This window comes from Micrasema longulum, unplaced genomic scaffold, assembly GCF_059751315.1.
Source record: "Micrasema longulum isolate JH-2025_06_02 unplaced genomic scaffold, ASM5975131v1 h1tg000406l, whole genome shotgun sequence".
Classification (NCBI taxonomy): Eukaryota; Metazoa; Arthropoda; class Insecta; order Trichoptera; family Brachycentridae; genus Micrasema; species Micrasema longulum.
In genome coordinates, this window is record NW_028277606.1 from 229,582 (window position 1) to 253,388 (window position 23,807).

The 23,807-nt window shown below is 31.2% G+C and overlaps 2 protein-coding genes across 5 annotated transcripts; one reads left to right on the forward strand and one right to left on the reverse strand.

The window, feature by feature from the left end:
* Position 1: 1 nt before the first annotated feature.
* Frmd5 (FERM domain containing) lies at positions 2-15,525 on the forward strand. 2 transcript variants are annotated; one of them, XM_088226076.1, is made up of 11 exons: positions 2-118; positions 317-544; positions 627-731; positions 853-895; positions 3,030-3,206; positions 5,227-5,453; positions 5,542-5,706; positions 5,970-6,058; positions 6,604-6,824; positions 8,138-8,320; positions 8,969-15,525. In XM_088226076.1, exons 2-11 carry the CDS (start codon positions 455-457, stop codon positions 9,388-9,390), a joined length of 1,722 nt encoding a protein of 573 aa, XP_088082202.1. In that variant the 5' UTR covers positions 2-118; positions 317-454; the 3' UTR covers positions 9,391-15,525. The 2 variants fall into 2 exon arrangements, with proteins under 2 accessions (XP_088082202.1, XP_088082203.1); XM_088226077.1 differs by having other exon boundaries at positions 5,554-5,706.
* LOC148281806 (acyl-coenzyme A diphosphatase NUDT19-like) lies at positions 13,052-23,471 on the reverse strand. 3 transcript variants are annotated; one of them, XM_088226079.1, is made up of 6 exons: positions 22,892-23,471; positions 19,693-19,837; positions 19,408-19,608; positions 17,247-17,454; positions 16,474-16,710; positions 13,052-15,795 (listed from the first exon to the last, which is right to left on the reverse strand). In XM_088226079.1, the coding sequence occupies exons 1-5, from the start codon at positions 23,200-23,202 to the stop codon at positions 16,496-16,498; spliced, it is 1,080 nt and encodes a 359-aa protein (XP_088082205.1). In that variant the 5' UTR covers positions 23,203-23,471; the 3' UTR covers positions 13,052-15,795; positions 16,474-16,495. The 3 variants fall into 3 exon arrangements, with proteins under 3 accessions (XP_088082205.1, XP_088082204.1, XP_088082206.1); XM_088226078.1 differs by lacking the exon at positions 13,052-15,795 and having other exon boundaries at positions 16,327-16,710; XM_088226080.1 differs by lacking the exons at positions 13,052-15,795; positions 17,247-17,454 and having other exon boundaries at positions 16,383-16,710.
* Between the last annotated feature and the right edge of the window lie 336 nt (positions 23,472-23,807).

A 23,807-nucleotide genomic window follows, 5' to 3' on the forward strand; every position in this document is an offset into this window, starting at 1 on the left:
TATATCAAGGTCGCATCTGTCATCGATAAAAACATGCCTTGCGAAACTGTATAATGTGTAAAAATTTTTTTTTATGATCGGCGCATTTGTTTTCGCGATGAACTTATTTTTTTGAAAAGTGAGCATTAGTAAGAATTGTTTATGTGTAAAAGTAATAAAATAATGTTGTTTAGTGTCTTATTTAATTGATCATAATTTTTAATCTACGTAATTCTTAAAGTTTAAAAGCCAAAGCTTTACTCAGATCTTCAAGTGGTTTTTATATTTTATTTGTATTGATTTCCTTTTTTATGTACAAAAATATTTTCTCTTTTAGATATGTGTCGAAAATACAGACGTGTTTGAGGGGGTATTTGGTGCTTTCATTCAGGCCATAATAATAATATATACAGTTAGTTATATGATAAATATATCTTCCTTTGCCACACACTTACTTAACGCATAAAGATTGAAGATGTTTCGAAGCAGGGGAGACAGCAATATAGTATACAAATGTACCGTTCGGTTGCTTGAAGATAGTGAAATCTTAGAATGTGAATTCCACGTAAGTTTTTACAGCACATGTGTATTCCCTAAACTCATTGTGATTCATGAATTATTGTATATTTACCTTTTGTGAATTTCAGCCAAGTAATAAAGGAAAATACCTTTTGGATTCGGTATGTCAACAATTAAATTTGATAGAAACAGACTATTTTGGTTTAAGATATGTGGATGCTGCCAATCAAAGGGTAAGGATGTGTAATATTATAACAGTATGTCAATATTAACAAATTTATATGACTAAAATAATAAATAAATGAATGCATACCTCAAAAAAACTTGATATGTCAAAATGAGTTTTCTTTCCAGCATTGGCTACATATGGCAAAATCAATTGTGAAGCAAATCAAAGGCAAGTTTAACATTTAAAAACATAAATCTTTCTGTTGTGTTATAGCCATATTGAGTGTGTGAATATATATATATATATATATATGTATGTGTGTGTGTGTATATGCATGTGCGTTTATGAATACATTGCAAGTGCTCTGACTCAACACGGATTTTCTAGCGAGTCGGGGCAGGTTTACAGGCACGGGTCATTCCTGGTTGTGCCACAATAAACTGTCTCTGTAATCAACTAATGTATGTATAATGTTTTTAATAAATAAAAAAAATATATATTTATATATACAGTCGGACTTGGTTATAACGATTACGGAAATAGCGAGATCTCGGATTTAATGGGGAAATATTAGTTGACATTAAAATGTCGCATTGTTACAGATTTCTTCATACATTTATTCACTTTCTTCTTCCGCTTCTTCTTGGACATACCGAACAAAAATATTATCAACAGTTGAGCAAAAACTCTTCAATTGTTTAAAAACATCATTTTTGAAATAAGAACCTAAGTAATAAAATGGGGGAATAACTTATTACCGATGCTGCTGGGCGTCGGGATCGTTTTATGTTTATGATACTATGTAAAGCTATGGTTTCCTAGGACAGCGGTACCGTCACGGAGCGGCCGTCACGGGTCGGTGGATGACGTCATTAAAACGTTGACTGTGTAAATCAATGGTTCTGGTTTCCTAGAGAGCGTAGGGTGTGAGCGTAACGTCAAAGCAACAGTGCCGCCATTTGCAGGAAGGCCGTCACAGCGGTGCGAACTGTATTCAACCGTTTTTTCTCGCGAAGTGAGTGCAAACGCGGTGTGGAATATTGAAAATGACGAATGTATTTGTGTAATGGAAGGGCAAAGACTATAAAAAACGTCCTGTTAAAACAAAATTTGTGAAGAAATATCGGGATAGCGCTTGAAATATCAGGTATGTACTAAAATGTAAATAACAATAGAATTATTTGAAAATAACAGAAAATGTTTTAATGCGTGGAGAAAAGTACCACTTGCTTCATTTAATTTTGAAAGGCAAGATTGAGGGTCACAGAGGGGCTGAAAGAAGACAGATGTCCTGGCTGCGAAATATACGAGACTGGACTGGCTTCAGGACTGTGGAGCAGATTTTCCGGGCAGCACAGGACAGGGAGACTTTTGCCAGAGTGATTTCCAACGTTGGGGATACCTGACAGGGCACTTAGAGAAGAGAAGAAAATGTTTATCGGATCAGATAAAGAATGTAGTCAGCTAGGCCCTAGAGTTCTACTGGTATTTTCTCATCTCGTTTGTGTCCTTGCAAATAGAGTTTTACTAGAGTAATTATGCGCCTCATATTTTCCTTCAAAAAACAGTATTTTTTCCTTGAATTCATTGTCTTAATAATCTTAAAAAGACTCTTTTTTAAATACAATTTTCGTGCATGAGAAGGTCGCATGACTTCGAAATTGTTTAAAATTAAAATAAAAACAGGGACAAACTATTCATAACTAATGAAAATTATGACAGATCGCATTCCAGGGCATATTTTTGACAGATAAGCTGTCATGGCCGCCAGATATGACACCGTTTTCCTAGGAAACCACTCTCTAATCACCATTATGACGGCTGTCCATCGCATCACCGTTCATACGGCCGTTAAGATATCGGCACCGCTTTCCCAGGAAACCAGAGCTCAAGTGCCTAATTGGTGTTTTCATCGACAGTATGAAGTTGAAGTGTGAAAAAAGATTTCTCTATCCTTATCACATTGTCAACATTGTGAAAAAATACCAATGTTTATTTATCCGAATTTGAAATTTATAAACTGATATGTTTGTAAGCATTTATTATAATTTTCAATAGTGACAATATGCAATGGCGATTGGATTTAAAAAACCTTTCTCTGGTATAACGAGTGTTACTTATAACGCGCAAATTAAGTCAGTCCCGTCTTCCTCGTAATAACCAAGTTCGACTGTATATTATAATACCAAACATGTATAAACAATGGTCTGCAAAATAACTTAAATTTGTGATACATGTTATCAAAATGGGTTGAAGTTATCTTATTATTTTTTATTTTACACACCTTGTATCATTATATTATTGTACAACTCTGATCTAAAGATCTTTTATGTCTTTTAAACTATTCTTTACATGATTTCAGATGCGAGTCCCATATTATTTAGCTTTCGCGTTAAGTTCTATCCGCCAAATCCTCTTCTTTTAAAGGAAGAGATTACTCGCTACCAAGTTTATCTCCAGCTTAAAAGAGATCTTCTCCACGGACGTTTATATTGCACTCCTAATGAAGCTGCCATGCTGGGTGCACTCGTTGTACAAGGTTTGTTCAAATTAATACAATTACATGATTTTGTTATACGGAATTAATTCATTCATATCCGGACGGAACGAGAGTGCGTTCTGTGTGTGAAATAAAACCAGAAGAAATAAAATACATAGTCCTTTGTGTGAAATGATGAATATTGATCAATTTAATGCATACATTGTCCGTGTTTGTGCGAATGAAGAATACAGTTCTGAGTGTAAAATAGAACCAGAACAGAAAAAGAAAACTAAGTGGAGATAAGTCTGCTGTTTGCTGTAGTGATTGGTGCATTTGCCTACCATGCTGTCCGATTCCTGGAAAGGTCGACATAAAAGATAACTTATAATATAAGAAGTCAAACACTGATTTGAGTCTACTGAACACCTTAGTTTATTTTTACAAATATAAAAACAAAAAAGTTCGTCACAATTGTTTCTTGTTTCTAAATACTTACTTTGTTATAAATTTTTCTAAAAAACAATTATAAATACCTAAATTATATTAGTGTACATGCTATAGTTCATAAGATTATTTTTTACTTAAGTACCTCGAATCATATAACTATATAAGGACATTTAATCCATCTAATCTTCAACTTCAGCTTAATGTTGGAAAAACAAAATACATGGAGTTAGGAAGGAAAAAGCCAAACCCAAGGATGAATGTACTTATTGATAATGAAACCATAGAAAAGGTTAATGAAATGAAATATTTGGGGATAATACTTGATTCAAAATTGACATTAAATGCAAATTTTGAACACGTTAATAAAAAAATATCAAAAAAAAAATTTTTCCTTAGTAGATTGAGAAATAAATTAAATAAAGATACTGCAGAACTAATTTACAAAACAATCATTCTTCCACATATAGATTACTGCTCAACAATATTATTTTTAGCAAACGAAGGAAATTTAAATAAACTAGAAATTTTACAAAATAAAGCGATGAGAATAGTTCTTAAGAAAAATAAATATAGCAATGTAAAAAAAATTAGAGATGAACTAAAATGGTTATCTGTAAGAAGGAGACTTAAATTTAATATGTTGATATTTATACATAAATTTTTTCACGATAAATTACCAAAATATTTTAAGGATAAAGTTGTCTTAAACAAAAATTGTCATGAATATGCTACTAGACAAAAGGATAAAATAAGACTACCATTATTGAAAAGAGCTGAGTCGCAAAATTGTTTGATGTATAAGGGTCTAAAAATGTATGATGAGATGCCTGAATGTATGAAGAATGAAAAGTGTCTGAAAGAATTTGAAAATAAATGTATAAGTTACTGTAAGGAAATGTAAATATATATAGATGATGTAAATGTACATAATAGTTTATATTAGTTTTAATATAAGCTAACTTAAGAAATAAATAAAAAAAAATAAAAAAAAAATTCTTTTGAAAATGCCCTAGCAAGGTGAAACAATTGTTACAAAATGTTTGTTTTTATATTAGTAAAAATAAAATAAAGTGTTCAGTAGACTCAAATCAGTGTTTGATTTCTTATGTTATAAGTTTAAATATGGAGCTCTACAAAATAAACACCAAATCAATCAATAAAAGATAACACATATTCTATAGGTGCAATATTTTTTCGGCCTCGTAGTGTAATGGTCAGCGCGTTTGCTTACCATGCAAGAGGTCTCGGGTTCGATTCCCGACATGGTTGATTTGAAATATTTATTTAAAAGGGTGTTTTCGCACTAGAATATTTCATAATCCTTGGACTGGTACCTGAAGCGTAAGACTGATCATCTTATCTTCATGTAACAAGAAGTGATCAAGATACGCTGCAATTGGTTTACCAATGCAGTATCCTATGCACCATTAGGTGCGGAAAGGGAATGATGATGATGATGATGATGATGATGATGATGATGATATTTTGAACACTGTTCATCTTACCTTTATGTAACAGATGCAGTACCCTATGCATCATCTGTTACGGATAATCATATGATAATGATGCTGAAATTATAATTGTGTTTTCTAATATATGTTACTGAAGGTGTTTTTGTGTCGTGTCTTAGGTGAGTTGGGAGATTACGATCCAGCCGTGCACTTGGGTAGCTATGTGTCAGATATGAGGCTATTGCTTCGGCAGACAGAGGTGATGGAAGCACGCATGCAGGAGCTGCACGCATTGCCCGCCCCTGAGGGGGGAGTGGCGGGCCTCACACCGCCGGATGCTGAGACAACGTTCCTGAAGATTGCCTGCCAGCTCGACACTTATGGCATCGATCCTCATGCTGTCAAGGTAATTTTTAACCCTAACCCCGGAATATATTCACCAAAATTAGATATACATATCTCGCGATCAATTTATTAAATATCCGATTAATCAGTTTTATTCACAGGATCATAGAGGGAACCAGCTTTATCTGGGGATAAATCACAGCGGTATTATAACCTTTCAAGGTAGTCGGAAAACTCATCATTTTAGATGGTCCGAGGTGCACAAGATCAACTACGAGGGAAAAATGTTTATTGTTCATCTCAACTATCCTGAGGTATTTGTTATATTATGTTATGAAGTTTATGCATATTTTTAAATTTAAAAATGTTTGGTTTTATAATTTAGCGTGGTTCTTTAGTCCGACGTTTAAAGTTCAATTCCCAACAATTTTGGTAAGTAATATAGGACAGTGTAGTTTTAAAATAAAACTGCAATCATTTATATTTGTGCTGAAATAATAAATCCATTAATGTTAAATATGTATATGTGTGAGTTTTATTTTTGTAATTTATTTTTTATAAATTCAATTACTTACAGAAAAAGCATACTGTGGGATTCAAATGTCCTAGCGGGTCTGCATGTAGACATGTGTGGAGATGTGCAATTGAACAAATGTTATTTTTCACGTAAGTACAAAACAAAATATGCATAATAATATATTTAATTCTTAATATATGTCATCATAATATTGGCTATTGTATTGATATTATCTCCGATTTTTTGTGATTTGTATGGAGTTTAAAATTAAAAAGCTTCGAAAGCATACTTAATTTTGTAATATCAATCATCTGTTATGAATTTCGTATCTAATTTTGACTTGTCACTGGCTTCGATAAAATGTATGAATTATAAATAAGGATTTGTATCAGTTTTAGTAAATAAATATATGATCATCAATATTTCAAACATTTACTTTATTGTCAAACATTAGAAAAATAATGTTAGTAAATAATTGTGTATTACCACTTACCGACTTTGACACATATAGTGGGATTTGCATGCAAGTGTAATTAGTATCCTGACGAAGAGACGGGTACATCTCGAAACCGGTAGACATAGATAAGTCGGCATGTAGTTATGTACACTTATTCACTAACATTTAATCGTTTTTAAAAATTCTGATTGCTGTACATATTATTGATTCTTAATAATCAATATTTCTATAATCCAGGTTGGCATCGAGTGCAGATGCTTCTGTGGTATCTGGCGGTGGCTTCTTCTCTTGGGGTAGCAAGTTCCGTTATGTGGGCAGAACGGAGAGGGAAATATTGCAAGGCACAAATGACAACGGATCTCACACCAGCAATGGGACAAGCACCGAAGGTGGAGGAATGAGGCGCAAGGCTTCCAGTGTACCGGCCACTCCGTCTACTCCTATGAACAGTGATTTTGGTACCAATTTACAACAGAAAACAACATTTTTATTTTATGGTATTGTGGTAGACCCACAGTTTAGACTGTATTCTACAGTCCACAGTAGCAAGGGGGTACCTACCCCCTCGCTAACCGTGTCTCGCTACCGTCATCGCTCTCAGGGTCGTAAATCCCGAAAGTTATGATGCCCATGAATCTCGAAGTCCGGTGTCACTGCGCAGGTCGGTAGCAGGTACTGATCTGTATTCCTGGGACGAAGCGATGGTCATGTCCAAGGGGGGTGATTCCAGTAGTAGAGTAGGAGGTCGAGCTGGTGTGACGAAATAAAATGATCTGACTCAGGTGAAGGCTCTAGGCGAACTGATTTATTTTAAAAATCACACATGTTTATAAAGGGCGCGTAACGGGCTTTTGCTACCCGTGTCCGAACCGAACGTTAAGTCGTTCTGGGAGTGGGGGGGGGAAATATATCCCCACCAATCCTGGCTGATGCCCCTCCCACTAAGTGCAGATAGGGAGATGCCGGCGCTCGGCTCGGTCACTTCGTTGAGAGCCGCCGCACCAATTACAATGCCCTTTTTAGGGCAATAATAATTAATGTCAAGTACAATGTCATTTTTAGGGTAAATAATAGTCAACGTCAAGTACAATACCCTTTTAAGGCCAATAATTAGTCAAACTCAAGAACAATGCTCTTTTTAGGGCAATAAATAGTAAAAGTCAAGAACAATGCCATTTTTAGGGACTGCAACATCATTTTACTCAAAATAACCCCGGTATCGCTAAGGTCAGACCCGAAAGTAGAATATTCATCCTTTATTGTAGGTCTAACACTTAGCTGACAGATACCCGAGACCCTAGCTAATATATTTAGCATTTCATTTAAGTCGTTTTAACCATCCGTTACAGTTATAATGCTGATTTTTTAATGCTTTTAACCCAATTTTGCAGTGTTTAAAAAATCCAAGGCAACTTTTTAACCAAAAGCAGTGATTTTATTTTCTCATTAATTAAGTTATAGTGAATTAAGTTAGATCAGCGAGTTTGCGAAAAATCACTAACATTTTCTTGAAATTCTATATTCTATAAAATGTTACAAAAGACTTGTATGACTTTGTGGCCAATGATCGTCCCCGCAGAATTTTATTATTTATTTTATTTCACGATTTTTTGTCAGTGATTTCTTGCACTAAACTGATGATATCTAGTATTTCCAGTACCGGATTCCATAAGCATGTATTGAATTTTATCATTGCCATGTATGAAGTAATAGAGTTAAAATCTCTTTGATGTATGTATTCTCAATTTCATTGTGCATGTTTGTGATTTAGGTGGTGCATATAGCAGTCTCCCTCGATCCACACACTCTGCCCCCCTGGGGGAGCCCCTAGATTCGTGCAATGGCTGTGCTGGACATGGAATAGGCAACTTGGGGGAGCCACACTCTCATTTCTGCACTGAGCACATATTGTCTCCTGTTACTGAAGAGCAACGTTCCAAATTGATATATCAAGGTTTGTGATTTTAACATTCAGTGAAGGGAATTGTTTATAATTTTTTTGATTCAATATCTTTATTTTAATCTTATCATCATCATCATTCCCTTTCGTCACCTAATGGTGCATAGGGTACTGCATTAGTACACCAATCGCAGTGTGTCTTGATCATTTTTGTTACATGAAGATAAGACAATCATTCTTACGCTTCAGGTCAAGGTAAAAATACCTTTTTAAATAAATATTTCATGTCAACCATGTCGGGAATCGAACCCGAGACTTCTTGCATGGTAGGCAAATGCGCTGACCACCACCAGGCCGACTTAATCTTATCATAAATTTCATATAGAGAATCTACATTTTTTTATTAGATTGCTTTGTATTTATTACCAGGTATAAGGACTTGCTAGCTTAACTGATTTTAATCTTCAAAGATAGAGTATTTTCACAATGGAGTATTTTTTAAATTTGTTTACGTCATACAAATGGCCCTATATAAGTTATTTAGAATAATAGAGTAGTGCTCAGCGTATTTAGCCATTATGCATGCGGTTCCAAATTCAATTTGTCAATAGGGTAACAAGATAAAATAAAAAATATTTATGAAAAATGTGTTGTATTTTAAAACTGAATAAATTAAAGGTTTAAAAATGTTTTGATTTTTAGGAGGAAACTCAGAAGGCTCGCATCACTTCAACGACTACTATTTCCGCGATTCTTTCGAGCATTCATCTTCTGAGTCTCAGCTGACTAATTTGGGCTTAGAGGCCAACAGCCGTGGTCCAGAGGAGTCTTCCCACCCCTCCAGTAGCAGTCACACACCGAGCCGTCGCGCCCTCCATGCGCTCCCAACACCACACACCAAACCAACACTACCCCCGACCAAAAGGTTCAGTATCCTAAAAGCCTTTGTCCCATCATTTCTATTTGTCTGTTTCTCGCTGTTGTTTTTCACAGTTCTGATTTTGGAATGCGATTGGCCACTGCTGAAGAGATTCAGGCAGTGGCCAGAGATTGTTTCTCTACATTACCATTATTACAGGCCTCTTAAGGATTACATGCGACAAACTGTCGCCCGATTGTTTTGATTGACTCGAATACACGTTTTTGCAAATAACCATTCCGTGAATAATGCATTCTTTTTTATCATGGCTAAATGGTACAATATAAGGCAAAGTGTGTATCAATATATGATATTCTATTATTTGTACCCGTAACATGTTGTGTTCTACATTTTTTTAGTTAAATTTTTAATAAATAGATTCAATTATAATTATTACAAATGGAAATTCATAAAGCATAATGCTTTAATATTGCATTCTAATATATGTATTATGCAATACATTTGTTGTTTTTTTTCTTTGTTTTTAGTCTGTGACATAGTAATAACTTGGTTTTATTTTACAAAAACCTTACTTTTATTTTAAAATAATGATCTGATTTTATTGCTTAGCAATTTACTATTTGTGACAAAACACAATCATCAGAACTAGTCTGTAGTAATCGTACATAATATTATTATAAACGTATGTTTTCATGCAAATATAAATCTAACCTGACATTGCTGCATTTATATTTTTTTTAGTTAATAAAAATAATATATCATAATATTATTAAGTATGTCATCAGTATATTGTATTCTCCGAAAACCCAGTAATATAAATATTTGTTCTTTTTCTAAAAACAATTTTATTTTTATTTGTTTTTTAATAGTTACATATACAAATTTATCACATTAGTCTATTTTTATTTGTATTAATTGAAAATAACAAATGGTTATAACTTTCATATTTTTATCTTACTGTGTATTCTAGATACATACTTTGAAATAAATATTATTTTTTTATAAATTTGACAAATTGAATATTTTAATTAGGATATTTCTAAAGTTTTATGTAAAAAAATCTGTTTTCCAAATGTTGAGGGTATTTTTTTTTCTATGCAACAGCATAAACATAAAATGTTGACATTCAATAATGCCTAGTTATCTCCCAATAACACAGAATACTTTTATCAGCAAAGAAACAAATATTTGTGAACTAGTTCACTTTAGTAATTGTGATAAAGTTTCATTTCCGAACCAACCTAAGTTTTATCAAATTAATTAATCATAAACTGTAGAGCCTTCTAGCTTTTATAATGTTATTTAAAAACATTATAATATGTAATAAATAACATTAACTTAAGTAAAGTGAATTTTTTTTTCATTCTACTACATTCAGAAGGCTTTATTGCTGCTAAAACCAATACTAGACGTGTGTAAATATTTTTGTATTAATTTCATCGGCCTTTCGCTGTGTAGTTATTCCAATTTTAGATTCAGTGTAGGGTAGGTCTATTGTCTATTCGATAAGAATTTCAATATTTGTTAGAAACAGGTGAATGGTGTCAATTTATGAACAAATATATAAAACATACATTGTGATAGTTGTTAATACGATCTTAAGGTACAAATTAATGTGAATTTTTTTACTTTGCCATTGATAATATTATTATTTGATGTATTAGCAGAGTACAATGATGAATATATAACAATACGCCACAACTCTTACAATATTAAGTCATATTTAAGACATTTTTATTGTGTGAGAAATAATTTCAATCACGTAATGACTTATCAGCAAGAAACACAATCAAAGTACACGATTAAAATCTATATATTATGCTTGTGTATTTTTCAAACTCCTGTATAATTTATGTATATGTTTCTTGAGAAATGTATACCTATATTAAATATTACGCAGCAATACACATTAATTATAATATTGAATCTAAAATCATAATGGTAAAATGTTAGTTGGTTAAAAGAAATATCAACCACAATTGGAATATTCCAGTCTTTATTCTATCACCAAAAACCTCATTGATCACCATTATTACATAGTTTCTCGCACAAAAAAATTTGTATTCTCACATTTGATTATTTTATATACCGTTTTTAATATTATTTTATAGCCAGTCAGATAGTGATGAGTATGTGCTTAATTTTTAAAGCTTAGTTTTTAATGCAGCTTTATTTTTCATAAATATGAAACGATTAAGCTTTTTTTGAAATTATGGAAAACCAAAGATATAAAAAAAATATTTATCATGTACGGTTTTAGGTTAGTTTTTTTGTGTAATCAGACTAAAGAGAAAAAAATTAAACCTTTATAATTTTTGTAGGGTTGTGAACAGAATTCGCTAATAAACATTACTGTGTAACAGAAAGTAAATAAACTTGCAAATAAAAAATGTCTGCCATATTTTTTTAATTATGGGGTTTTGTTGTAAACCTGGGTACTTGTAATATTTTGTGTTTAGTATTTGTAAATATAAACATGAAATGGTCAACGAAGATTTAATATTTAGTGTAATATGTATTGAGAAATAATACTTATAATGAAGGTGCATTGTGAGAATTTCCTTGTGTTTTATTGAACCTTATTTTAAGAAAAAAAAATCTCAGTAATGTCACTCAAAAAAAGGTGCATAACCCCCTCTCAGTAGCCTAAATGTTTTTTTGAGTTACTGTGGTGGATACATTTTATTATTAGAATTACTTACATTGCACATTGTCTTGAGTTTGATACCAGACTGGGTTTACAAGAAATTTATTCAGTGTTTTTTACAGAATTATTTCATGTTACCTGAAGAGTGAGACTGAGACTGATCATCTGACCTTTATGTAATTGAAGAATAAAAAAATGTTACAGTTGGTGTTTTAATTACAGTGTTCAATTCACCATTATAAGAGAAAGTATAAGGGATATTTTTTTTGTGTAAAGTGGTGTAAAAACCAATGTGAAAAATACTAAGTGTTTCTTTTGTAACTTAACTTTTTCATAATCTTTTGAAATTTGTAGTACCTTTACTATCCGGTAATGAATATTTTCCGAAAGTTTCATTAACCTAGCTAAATAAATGTCAGTATCATAATGCAAGATGTATTATTTGTTAACTAGACAAACAAAAAAAAACTTTTTAGGAATGATAATGAAAAACTGAGATAATGTTGTATCCTGTTGCAAACACACATATATATACACATTTGTATATGTGTAATAGCGCCCATTACACATACAGACTGGCCCGCAGGAAGAACCGTACAAAAAACTTTTGAAACTTGTGACAGATCACGCGCCGTTCCAAACTGTAGTAAAATCTCTCCAAATGCCTTTACACTCACAGTACGATGCGCGGGACATGCGAGCTCCAGTGTGGAACGCGCATCGAACCGTGGCGCCTTTTTCTTACCTAATTTAGCACAACGGTTTGAACTGCAGTCCGACATGTCAATCCAGCGCGTTGGTTATGCCAACAATTTGGAATGCCGTTTCAGATGCGCAGTTAAAACCTCATGTGTCTCCAACAATCAAAGAAATTGGAATAACAATCCATAATTACTATATTGATTAAGAAAAATATTATTACTACGTATTTTTAAAAATTTTAGATTACACTCCTCGAGTATTTTGAGGGAACTCATAAATATTTTTATTTTTAATAATTCAGTAATAATTTTATTTTACTCCAGCCAAATAAATTTGTGTAATATGGTATAGAAATTGAATAAGTGTAATATAAGCTTAGTAATGGTTTTTCATGTACTAAAAATGTACCTGTTTTATTTATTTAAAAATATTATGTTTTACTTTTTATATGCATTTATTTCAATGAACTACAAATGATTGTTCTGTAATGTTCTATTATAAATTAATCCCCCATTCCAACATGTACCTTTAACATATATGATTTATTAATAAGTTTTAAATAAATTCAGATTACTATTAACAGATATATAATATAAACATATTTAGAAAATAATGCTAAAACATCAGTAATTTTTTATGTTAAAAACAAGAACTTTATTTTAAAATTATTTACATATTTTACTTTAAATTTCCATGTATGAAGTATGTACTATAAATAAATATTCTGTCCAAGATTTCTTTTATATCAATGAAATAGGTTGTTTGATGAATTAAAATACATATTAAGATATAGTAGTTGTTAGGTTTTTAGATGCTATGAACATGAAATGTAATGCCATTTTTACCCTGTTTTTTACTCTTAAAGTTAGTGACCAATTTGAAACATTTTATTCGAAATAATTTCCGATTTACTGTATGGTATTATTAGTACACGCTGATATTTTAAATAAGCTGTTTTGTTTGGACTGATAGTAATTGCCAGATGTGTTAAAAACCCGGACAAGATTGGAAAAAAAAGTAGGGAAATTGAACTTTTTGTTATAATATATCAAGCATTCGATGCTGCTGCTTTTAACAATAATTTATTGCCCGAGACGGTACCTATAAATTCAATGTATCTTATATTTTTCAAAAGCATAATTTACCTTTTTGTGTTTATAGCGAGACGATTTCCTTCCATATGTCCATTCATTTTCCATGCATTCTTTTCCCAAAAGCATTAGATACACATTAACACAGTATTTTTTCCGCTCAAAAACAAGTTATCCGGTCCTTAAACGAAGTATTTGGAAATCCCAAATAGAGGTGACAGAAAAATTAGACACGGCAAAGCAATGTAATCAAACTCTACTCGGTAAATTAATTACTTGGTTACAATCTTTTTGGGAACAGGTAGTTTTATACCAGCAGAGTAGACTGTACATGGGACATTAAATTCATACGGGACATCTCATACTCATCCGTGATAGATGACTTTGGAAGGGTCCATCGAGCGGTTTATCTCTGTAGAGAAGCTTTAACTAGATTTTGAAAAAAAAGTGCATAATTTGAATCTTATTTATTCTGTGTATTTTTTACATTCCACATTTATTATACATAAGGTATATGTTACATTATCATTTCATAAAAAAAAAACAAAGAAATATAAAATATTATTATTTAGAATTGCACAATGTATTTAGTTGTATATACCCATGTAACTTAATGCATAATATATTATTATGTAATAAACAAGCAACATATTATAGTTCTGTGTTTTGTGAGAAGGGTGGATAGGAAATGGACAAATCCATATTAAAAAGGTTGAGGTTTCATATTTTATTTAAATGTATTCATTCCTTCTTTTAAGAGTTACAGATCCTGTATCTTTAAAAAAAATTGATTCATAAATATAATATTTTGAGTTTGTCCAAATTTTTGTAAACAAGGACTGGATTCAACTCCCCAGGGAGCTGTTAATATTAACATATTACAACAGAGGTGAAGAACATTTTAGAGAAGGTAATGTAGAAGTCTAGGCATCTACAGGGCTTATGATCGGTCATTGGGTGGTTTAAGTGGCCATTTTACACACATCTCACCCGCATAAATAAATGTTTCAGCTCTTTAACTTCACTATCATTGACAGATGACAGAACTGAAGGGATATAGATGTTCAAATATGGGCAGAATGGTGAATGTTACAGTGTAAAGTTGCCACTTAAACCAGCCAAAGACAGGTCATAAGCCCTTTAAATGCCTAGACTTCTATATTACCTTCTCTAAAATGTTCTTCATCTCTGTTGTAATATGTTGATTCATAATAAATCAAAAATACATAATTTCACTCTTCTTATAAAAAACATAGACCTCATTATTTTGTATCAATGTCACAAACTAAGTGCACAAGAATAATTAACAAAACTGGCTGATTTAATTTTAGTATCCTCAAATAAATTCTAAAAATGTGGCCAAAGTACTAATATTCATTTTTTACTATTGTAAATGCATATATTGACATAGGACCAATGTTAATTATTTTAAATGGTTTCATTGTGTTAGAGGTTTAGGATTATTTTTCATATTCCTAATCTATACTAAAATGAACTTATTGTCAGGTACATAACTTATACATACAATGAATTCATAAATTATGTACCTATAACCCTACAATATTTTCATAAATTTATCTGCTTTTTAGTTTTGTTTTAGTGAACAACTTATATCCATATGTTGCAATAGTTTATATACACATTTTTACAATTGTGTTGTTATCTTGAGATAGTGAAATGTTTAGAGCTAGCAAATACAAGGCTTCACATATAATGTAAATATGCACGAGCTCTATAGACATTATAAAACTCAATAATTTGCTTGTTATTTTCTATATTTTGACAAGTCATATATGATATTTAAGCAAAGTGCAATAAACATTATAATAATGCTTTTTACTATGAATTTTTAAATAACATTATTTATTTTACTATGCAAATTATGACGCTTTACTGAATTTTGTATTCAATTTATTATGGTAATAAATGGAACAATGGATTTTTCAGTTTTATTAAACCTCATCAAATTTAATACCTATTTAATACCCCAACATGTCCACACTTTCTTAGCATAAAAAAATAGTTTTACATTACTTACTCATTAAAGGATAAATAAATAAGGGCGGGGTGTAATCGCTAAGATACTTGACCGTGCACGAAAGGTTCCGGTTTCGATTCCCGATAAGAGCGCATGAATTTAATGCGATTTTACTCAAGCCTGGGTGTTCTGAGCTGTAATTCATTCACAACTGTAATTGGGCTTCCTGGCCTGTTGTGGTGTAAAAATAAAAAACAAAATAAATACTAACATATTACAACAGAGATGAAGAACATTTAAGAGAAGGTAATATAGAAGTCCAGGCATCTACAGGGCTTATGACCTGTCAATGGCTGGTTTAAGTGGCCACTTTACACACTGTGTAACATTCACCATTCTGCCTATATTTGAACATCTATATTCCTTCAATTCTTTCATCTGTTGATGTTTGTGAAGTTAAAGAGCTGAAACCTTTATTTATGCGGGTGAGATTCACCAAATTGAATTATTTCACCTACATACTAGGCAACGCCTGAAAATATAATTTTTTCAATTTCTATACTTCTTCATGAACCAGGTAATTTATTAACAATATTTTGATTGTTAATGTGAACAGCTCCCCAGGGAGTTAAATCCAGTCCTTGTCTACAAAAATTTGGACAAACTCAAAATATTGTTAAATAAATACTAATTCAAAACAATTAAAAAACTTTTTGTAACTATATAATATTAATTTATTATATAAATAAAAGACGAGTGATACTTTAATCCACAAATTTATAAAATAAATTACAATGAACTTCCATCAAGAATTTTCACTTACAAACTTTATTTAAAATATTAGGTCAAATATAAAGTATTGAAAATCATTTTTAAAGCTGACTATTTTGGACTAGTAAGTTTAATTACCTTTTTAAAAATATTTTGTTCTTTATGATATAGTGGAAAGTACACATTCTGTAGCGGGTGATATGTGACCAAATTTTGGTATGTAATTTTTTATATCATAAGAAAGTGTATGCGAATCTTGATATATTATCCGATGCATGACACTTGAAGAATCCCTTAGTTCTTGTAGTGTTTTATTGTCATCAATAAGTTGTGTCTTTTCAAACAAATTTGGGGTTTTTGGATATAGATCGTCGCCTGCAAAAAAAAATATAACGGAATATACATTCTGTAATAATCAAACTATCAACGACAATTTGAGCATGTTGAAATATTTGTGGCCCATTAGTACTAGCTTTTACCATCTAGGGAATTGATTACGACAAGGAAAGATAATATTTTTGATAAGAAATTAAAGATGTCTGGGCATCACAGGGCTTATGTCTCATATTTGGCTGGTTTAAGTAATAACATTTAATACAAATACCTATAAATTATTAAATTATCTTTTTTGAAATACATAAAATAAATATTTGCCATCTTATGAATCACTCAATTACTTTAATTTGTGCGGGAATTTTCTTTTAGCAGTAAATGACTGTGTAAGAAAATGGGGAACAATTTTCGGTAGAGCAGGGTTCAAACCTCGGACATTAAACCCGATTCGGAGTCCGCGACGCGACTACGGGACCATAATCCATCTCCTGTTATTATTTGTTTCCATCAATTGTACCTATGGTATACTTATTTTAAAAAAATATCAGTAATTATATTTATGGATATGATTCTCTCACCCGGTAAAATGACTAGAACACCATCTTTTGCTACTTGATAGTAGGGAAAAAATAATTCACATCCATACTTGCTTCTTGAAATTGCAAACTTTTGCAGTTGATCTATGTCTGTATGTCGCTCAAATCTAGATAGTTCATACCATTGGGGTGTTGGCAATAATAACTTCTTTTCTCTGAAGGATTCGAGAACCTTATCTGGTGTTGACCACTAAAATAATATTAATTACTTTATGCTCGATACATGAAAACACTCAAAATGCTTCTTCTTCGCAGTCTCAATTCTGGGGATTGGTTTGCAGAAAAGTCCTGCATCTCGTCCCTCATTGGTCTCTATTCTCTGAAGCCCTCTTCAGCTCGACATATGAGGCACAGTTTAAATCCTCGCACACTTGCTCCAAATATTCCCGTCGGGGGCGCCCTCTGTAATTTGTCCCCTCAGCCATTCCCTCTATGATGTCATGCGATCGCGCACTGTATATACCCATTAAATAATACTGGAGACAGCGAGCATCCCTGTCTTATTTTGGCTTTTTTTTTGTCATTTTCATATGTAATTACAGCAGCTTCATTTTTATACAGTGCAGATATAATTCTCCTGTCTCTCCTACTTTTTTCAACATCTCAAAGAGCGTTCTCCATTCTACTTTTTCAAAAGCTTTTTCAATATCCACAAAAGCAATAAACCTATTTATCCAATATCAAATAAGCAGGTATAATGGAAATGTAAAATACACAAATGTTGATCAATACAATTTAGTGTGAAACAATTTTAAAACAGCAATTTAATATAAAATAGATTTAACAAAAAACAGACAATTGGGCAGATTATGATAATTGTATTTTAACTCTTAAAAGGTTGTGTTAAAAAATCCCTTTGGGAATGTAAAAGTTGAGATATTTTGAAATGCAGGTATTTAAAAACAAAAATAAATTACAACAGAGATGGAGAACATTTTAGAGAAGGATATATGAAAGTCAAGGCATTAACAGGGCTTATGACCTGTCATTGGTTGGTTTCAGTGGCTTCTTTACACACTGTGTAACATTCACCATTTTGCCCATGTTTGTACTTCCACATTTCTACAATTATTCCAACTGTTGATATTAATGAAGTAAAATAGCTGAAACCTTTATTGTTGTGAAGAGACTGACAGACGTTGTCCTGCCCACGTTGGCTTACCTGCTATGAGCTGGTTCACCAAACGTATTTTCGATATTCGAATTTACGATAAACTATAATATATATTTGACATTGAGTTTGAGATTTCAATCTTTTTGTTTCGTGATTGGGTGACTGTTGCCCAAAGCGAAATAAAAAAAAGTAAAATATCACCAGCCGTATACATAATTTTTCTGTACGTGTGATGAATTATTAATATTCAAATATTGAATTTAAGTAGGCACCTAGGTACTCCTTTATGGTTGAATTCCAAAACATAAAATAAATATTTTTCAAATATGGAATTCTTTTTGCCAATTTCAAACTCCGCTCTTCTCACCGACAGGGGTGCAGTTAAGTAGAAATACAACTTTCAAAAATGTTTTAAATGTCAGTTAATATTATTTTAGTATTATTATTAGACAAGTAAAAAGAAATAAAAGGGGAAATATAAGAAAATTAAGGAAAGAATCTGATTGAGATTCACAAAAAACGAATGCTGTTTATAAGCATTCAAAAACGAAAAAAAATTATACACAAAAAAACAACATGCTTCCATTTATTTGTATATGCATTCTCCTCGAATGCAACCCTGTAGATCGATGAACAAAACATTTATGCTTCTAACTTATTTTTTACATATAAGATTGAAGATTTTAATATCTACGAACACGTGCAGCTCAAAGATCTACATTTCTCTGAAAACCGCAAGTAAATCGGTTAAGCCATTTGGGAGGGGTTCAGTGACATCACACGTACAAAAAAATTATATATATAAAGATATATATTAACGACTAATAAAATATATTTATGTTATTTATTTATTCAAAGGCTTACGCCCTTAAGGGCAAAGTATAAAATAATAATGAAAAATAATTATAATGAAACAAAATACAAAACACCTGTACATAACTATTGTTTACTTTATGCTACATTTTTCTCCAAATAATTTTTTTAAAAGTATGGCTTGAAATAATAAAATAGACTTATCTAAATATTTACCCAAAATTCTGCAACTTCTTTTTTGTCAATTGTTACGAGAGGTTTTTCATCAAAAAAAGTCAGAAAAAAAACTGAATTAAATCTATGCGATGTTACTTTTATTGGTGTTAACCAGTTACTCCATAAATGCAGTGCCCAGATATCGGGGTAGCAGTCTAGGGACTGACAGAGTGATAGAAAGTTCAAAGGGTCTTGATGGACCTGAAATATTAAAGAACAAATAATTGTACAACTTGATCACTGCAATTAAATGGTAAAACTAGTGTATAATGTTAAACTAATTACTTTTTTTTGCCAATGCTGAATGTCAAAGTCCGTAAAAAATGTTGCAGAATTATTGTTGTTAATCGGATTTTGTTTTCCCTTACATATTAAAACGCCTAATTCCTCAAATGTTTCTCTTATTGCCGTTATTCGGAGTGCTAAATTTCTGTAATATATGAATGATTAGAATAATTAATATTTCAAATGACATGTAGAGTAAAGGTTGGCAATATCGTGACAATCTCAGATTTTTGGTATTCTAACACTACATAGAGTGCTAAACTTGTATAAACATGTTGTCATGTAAATTATAGCCCCCTCTATGAGTTTGCTTCTGAGATCAGAGTGCAATGGAGAATCAGAAAAATAAAAGGTGAGCATTATCATTGTATTACTAACAGAATAAAAAAAAATATTTTTTTTTTGAAATCGGGTAGTGAGTTATATTGATGAAAAGTTTAATAAATCTTGTTTCCTTTGGTGCATAATTTATATTTATCGATTGTTAAAGTATTAAAGCTGTAGTAAAAATGAGGAAATCATACGATTTTGCCATTTTAAAACTAATGTTTTTTACCAGTACCGGTGAGGGCAAGTATGAAGGTAATAAAAACCTAAATAATATATTGTTAGAAATTAATTATTACAACCAAAATTATCTTCTTTTTTAAAAAAAAGAATACAATTCTATAAAAAAGGTTTCAACTAAAATAATTCAATAATTTATTTTTTTTAAAGTATTATCGAAGGAATAATTTTACGTAGAAATAAAGGGAAATGTCACAAAAATTTATGTGATTTAAAATGATTATATTTCTTTTCAAAAACAAAAAAAAAAGATTTTGCTTTGGCCACTTTAATGTTCAATTTATTATTTTTAAATTATTACAACCAATTTTACTTCAATACTTAGTCTTTATTTGAGAATCGTCGTCCCAAAGTTTAGTCTAAATTTGAAATGGCGTAATCTGTCAGTCGAAAAATAATTCTGTTTTAGTTACATAAAACTTTTGAGTATATTTTTAAATAGAAGTTATTGTTTTTATCTAATTTATGTTTTTTTATTATTGCACGATTAAAAAAAAAACATTAGTTATAAAACGGCAAAATCGTATGATTTCCTTATTTTTCATATGTTTTACCTGACTACACCCTTAAAGTAAAAGAATATGAATATTGGTATTATATTTTATGTATTATATACATCTAGAGGACTTAGACATGACAGGTACAAAATTGCAATTTAAGTGTTTAATACACATATAAAGATAAAATATTAAATAAAAGTAGGTAGGTACATCATTAAATATTTTCAAAAATTATAACAGTTTTAGGCAACAAAAAAAAATTAAGTAAGTAATTAATGAATTAATTATTATTTAAGTTAGGTAAGTAAAATACAAAAAGGTTAGTGATTTTTACAGCATTCTAATAGTGTATGTTTTTTTGATTTTATTACTGTTCGCGCTCAGCCTCCGTACCGGTTGGGCGTGAATTATAGTTTCTCTCTCCAATAGTAGCTTAAAATTCAAAATTAAATTGTTAACTGTTAAACAAACATTGTGTTCATGTTTATAAGTGGTCGATGTGTAGACAAAAAGTGGAAAAAGAAGACTATTCATTTTAAAGCATTATTTTGCGCTTTATTCTTACTAAAATATGTGACAAGTAGTGAATAACTGAAAATTTCAAACGACAGTGCGCCTACTTTAAAATCATAAAAAAGTATGTGAACCCATGAAAATCGTTTAAGAATGTTTTAATTTGTGATGCATGTACCAAGATTTAACTATCTGGAATACTACCTCCCACTACAACAGTGCTACTAAAAGTGAACTTATTGATACATACTCAATAGATTTGAAATATCCTTTCTAATATACTCGTACATACAAAATGATACGTCAATCCTTAAACCACTCTCATACACACATTTGTCTAATAATGATGTCTAAAATTAATAAAATTGAGCGGGGATTTCATACTCATTATAAAACGAAAATATACAGACTAAAATGGATACAAAGTCGTTGGAACAATAGGCTTCTTTCCCCCCTCCGGGAACTACACGTGGACCGGGCCATCTTCTAGGAATTTAGCAAAAACATGTGTTTGCACTTGTGCGATACTGCGACAGTGACTACCGAACATCTACGAAAGCTACCCTTCGCATATTTTGATCTGTTATGCTATCCATAGTGTTGAAGTGTTTTATCTGTTTAGTTTTTTATTGTTTACTTTTTAGCACGAACACTTTACAAATTTACTATTATGCTCAATGTTTGTTTTTGTAAATTTATTGATAATTTTAAGTTGCCAGAATTTCACTCGTCCATGCACTGTGTAGCTGCAAGACGATTAGTAATCTGGCTTCAATAGGTAAATGTTATCAACTATCAAATATCCAAATTTAGTAAATGAGGTCTAGAATTCCAACCGTCCATGCGCTCAGTAGCTGCAAGACTTGTTATCTAACTTCTATTTTTATAAATTTGTTTTTTATTTCATTTTTTAAAATATCACTAAAACTCTAAACTCCACTGTCAAATAAAAAAAATGTAAATGTAAATAGGGGCTAGATTTCTTATTTTCCATGCACTCTGTAGCTGCAAGACGTGTAATCTAGCTCCTATATATCATAACTGGAGACGAGAAACAAGAATCCTAACCGTCCATGCGCTATGTAGCTGCAAGACGTGCTGGGATATTTATTTATTGTACAGCGCCCTTGAGGTGATTTTCACAAAAACGGCGCTATATAAATTATCCAAATATATATGTATTAGAGTTTTTACTTTAAAAATAGACAATGGAAAACAAAATATACGAATTTCTCCATACTAGTCAACCTGGAAAAATGTTGATAATAATCCTTAAGATAATAATAATTTATTTAATTTACTTTCATATAATTTTGAATTCTCTATCCTTACCTTTGTTTTGTATAAATACATTGAACTCCTTAATAAAGATACCAGTCTCGAAGATGTCGCGAAAGCGATGAAACCGGTCACTGGATATTTCAAATTTATGGATTAAAGTATCACTTGTCTTTTATTTATATAATAAATTACAATGAACTTCCATCAAGAATTTTTACTTACAAACTTAAATGTTTTGAAATAAATATTGTATAAACAAATAAAATAATAAAGTAAAATATTAAAAAATATATTTAAATACTAAAAATGACTTTTTTATATGTGTAGTCTGTACTTACTTCAGTTTTGGATCACTTTCATGTTGAAATATAAGTGAATTGGACGCATCTGGTATTTCAAAATCTTTGAATCTATCTTCAGTAATGCCGAAAGATTTGAAATGGTTAATCCAACTTTTTCCTGAGTCAGATTCGTCAATTGCACCACCGGGGAAAACAATTGTGCTAGGCAAAAATACAGATTTAGGACTCCTCTTTTGAAATAGAATTTCATAGCCATTTGTGCTTTTCTCGGCATTTTTAATTATATCGCTCCTTGCCAAAGCTATCACACTTGCCGATTCTCGCCAATGCTTTAGGCTTGAACGCATATCGAATTTTAATAGTTTTACAGCCGTCGACAGAGAAATGTATTACGGTCTTAGAAGAAAGACTAAAATTATTATGATTTATTTGTACACGATTTTGCGAAGTTACCTATAATAAATTTTAAGAAAACACATTCATGTTGTAGTATTTCAGTGATTATTATTACGAAAAAATATTATGTATTTTGCACTCTCATAAGAGTTTCTAACATGCTTCCACGAAACTTCAACGTCAAAAGCACAGACCACAGGTGTCAAAAGTCAAACGCATATGACAGTCTATGACAGATTCAAAGTCGCAGTCATAGATTAAGTTCGAATATAAAAAAGTACGTTATTAATAAAATGTCTATGGTATAAAAATTACAAAACGGCGACGTAGGTAATAAAAATTAATGATATTTGTTTTTTTACTGTGTTATTGTTTTTAGCTAAAGTCAGTTCATTGTTACAAGAATTTCCAGGTAAACAAACCAGCCGCGCGATATCCGACGGATTTCATACATATAATTTTAATGTAAACGGCTCGGTAAAATTATAACGGATTGACATTTATTAGATTCGTTTGTACCTATTTAAATTTGATAATAATCATGTTTTTTACTACA

Excerpts from the sequence above, each read along its gene's own strand:
- Frmd5 (XM_088226076.1), top strand. The coding sequence starts at position 455 with ATGTTTCGAAGCAGGGGAGACAGCAATATAGTATACAAATGTACCGTT. Across the intron at positions 5,454-5,541 it reads TCGATCCTCATGCTGTCAAG|TTTTATTCACAGGATCATAG; the intron begins GTAATTTTTAAC and ends CCGATTAATCAG. Across the intron at positions 6,825-8,137 it reads TCCTATGAACAGTGATTTTG|GTGGTGCATATAGCAGTCTC; the intron begins GTACCAATTTAC and ends TTTGTGATTTAG.
- LOC148281806 (XM_088226079.1), bottom strand. The coding sequence starts at position 23,202 with ATGCGTTCAAGCCTAAAGCATTGGCGAGAATCGGCAAGTGTGATAGCT. Across the intron at positions 19,838-22,891 it reads GAAAGTGATCCAAAACTGAA|AAATTTAGCACTCCGAATAA; the intron begins GTAAGTACAGAC and ends CATATATTACAG. Across the intron at positions 16,711-17,246 it reads TGTTCTAGTCATTTTACCGG|GCGACGATCTATATCCAAAA; the intron begins GTGAGAGAATCA and ends TTTTTTTTGCAG.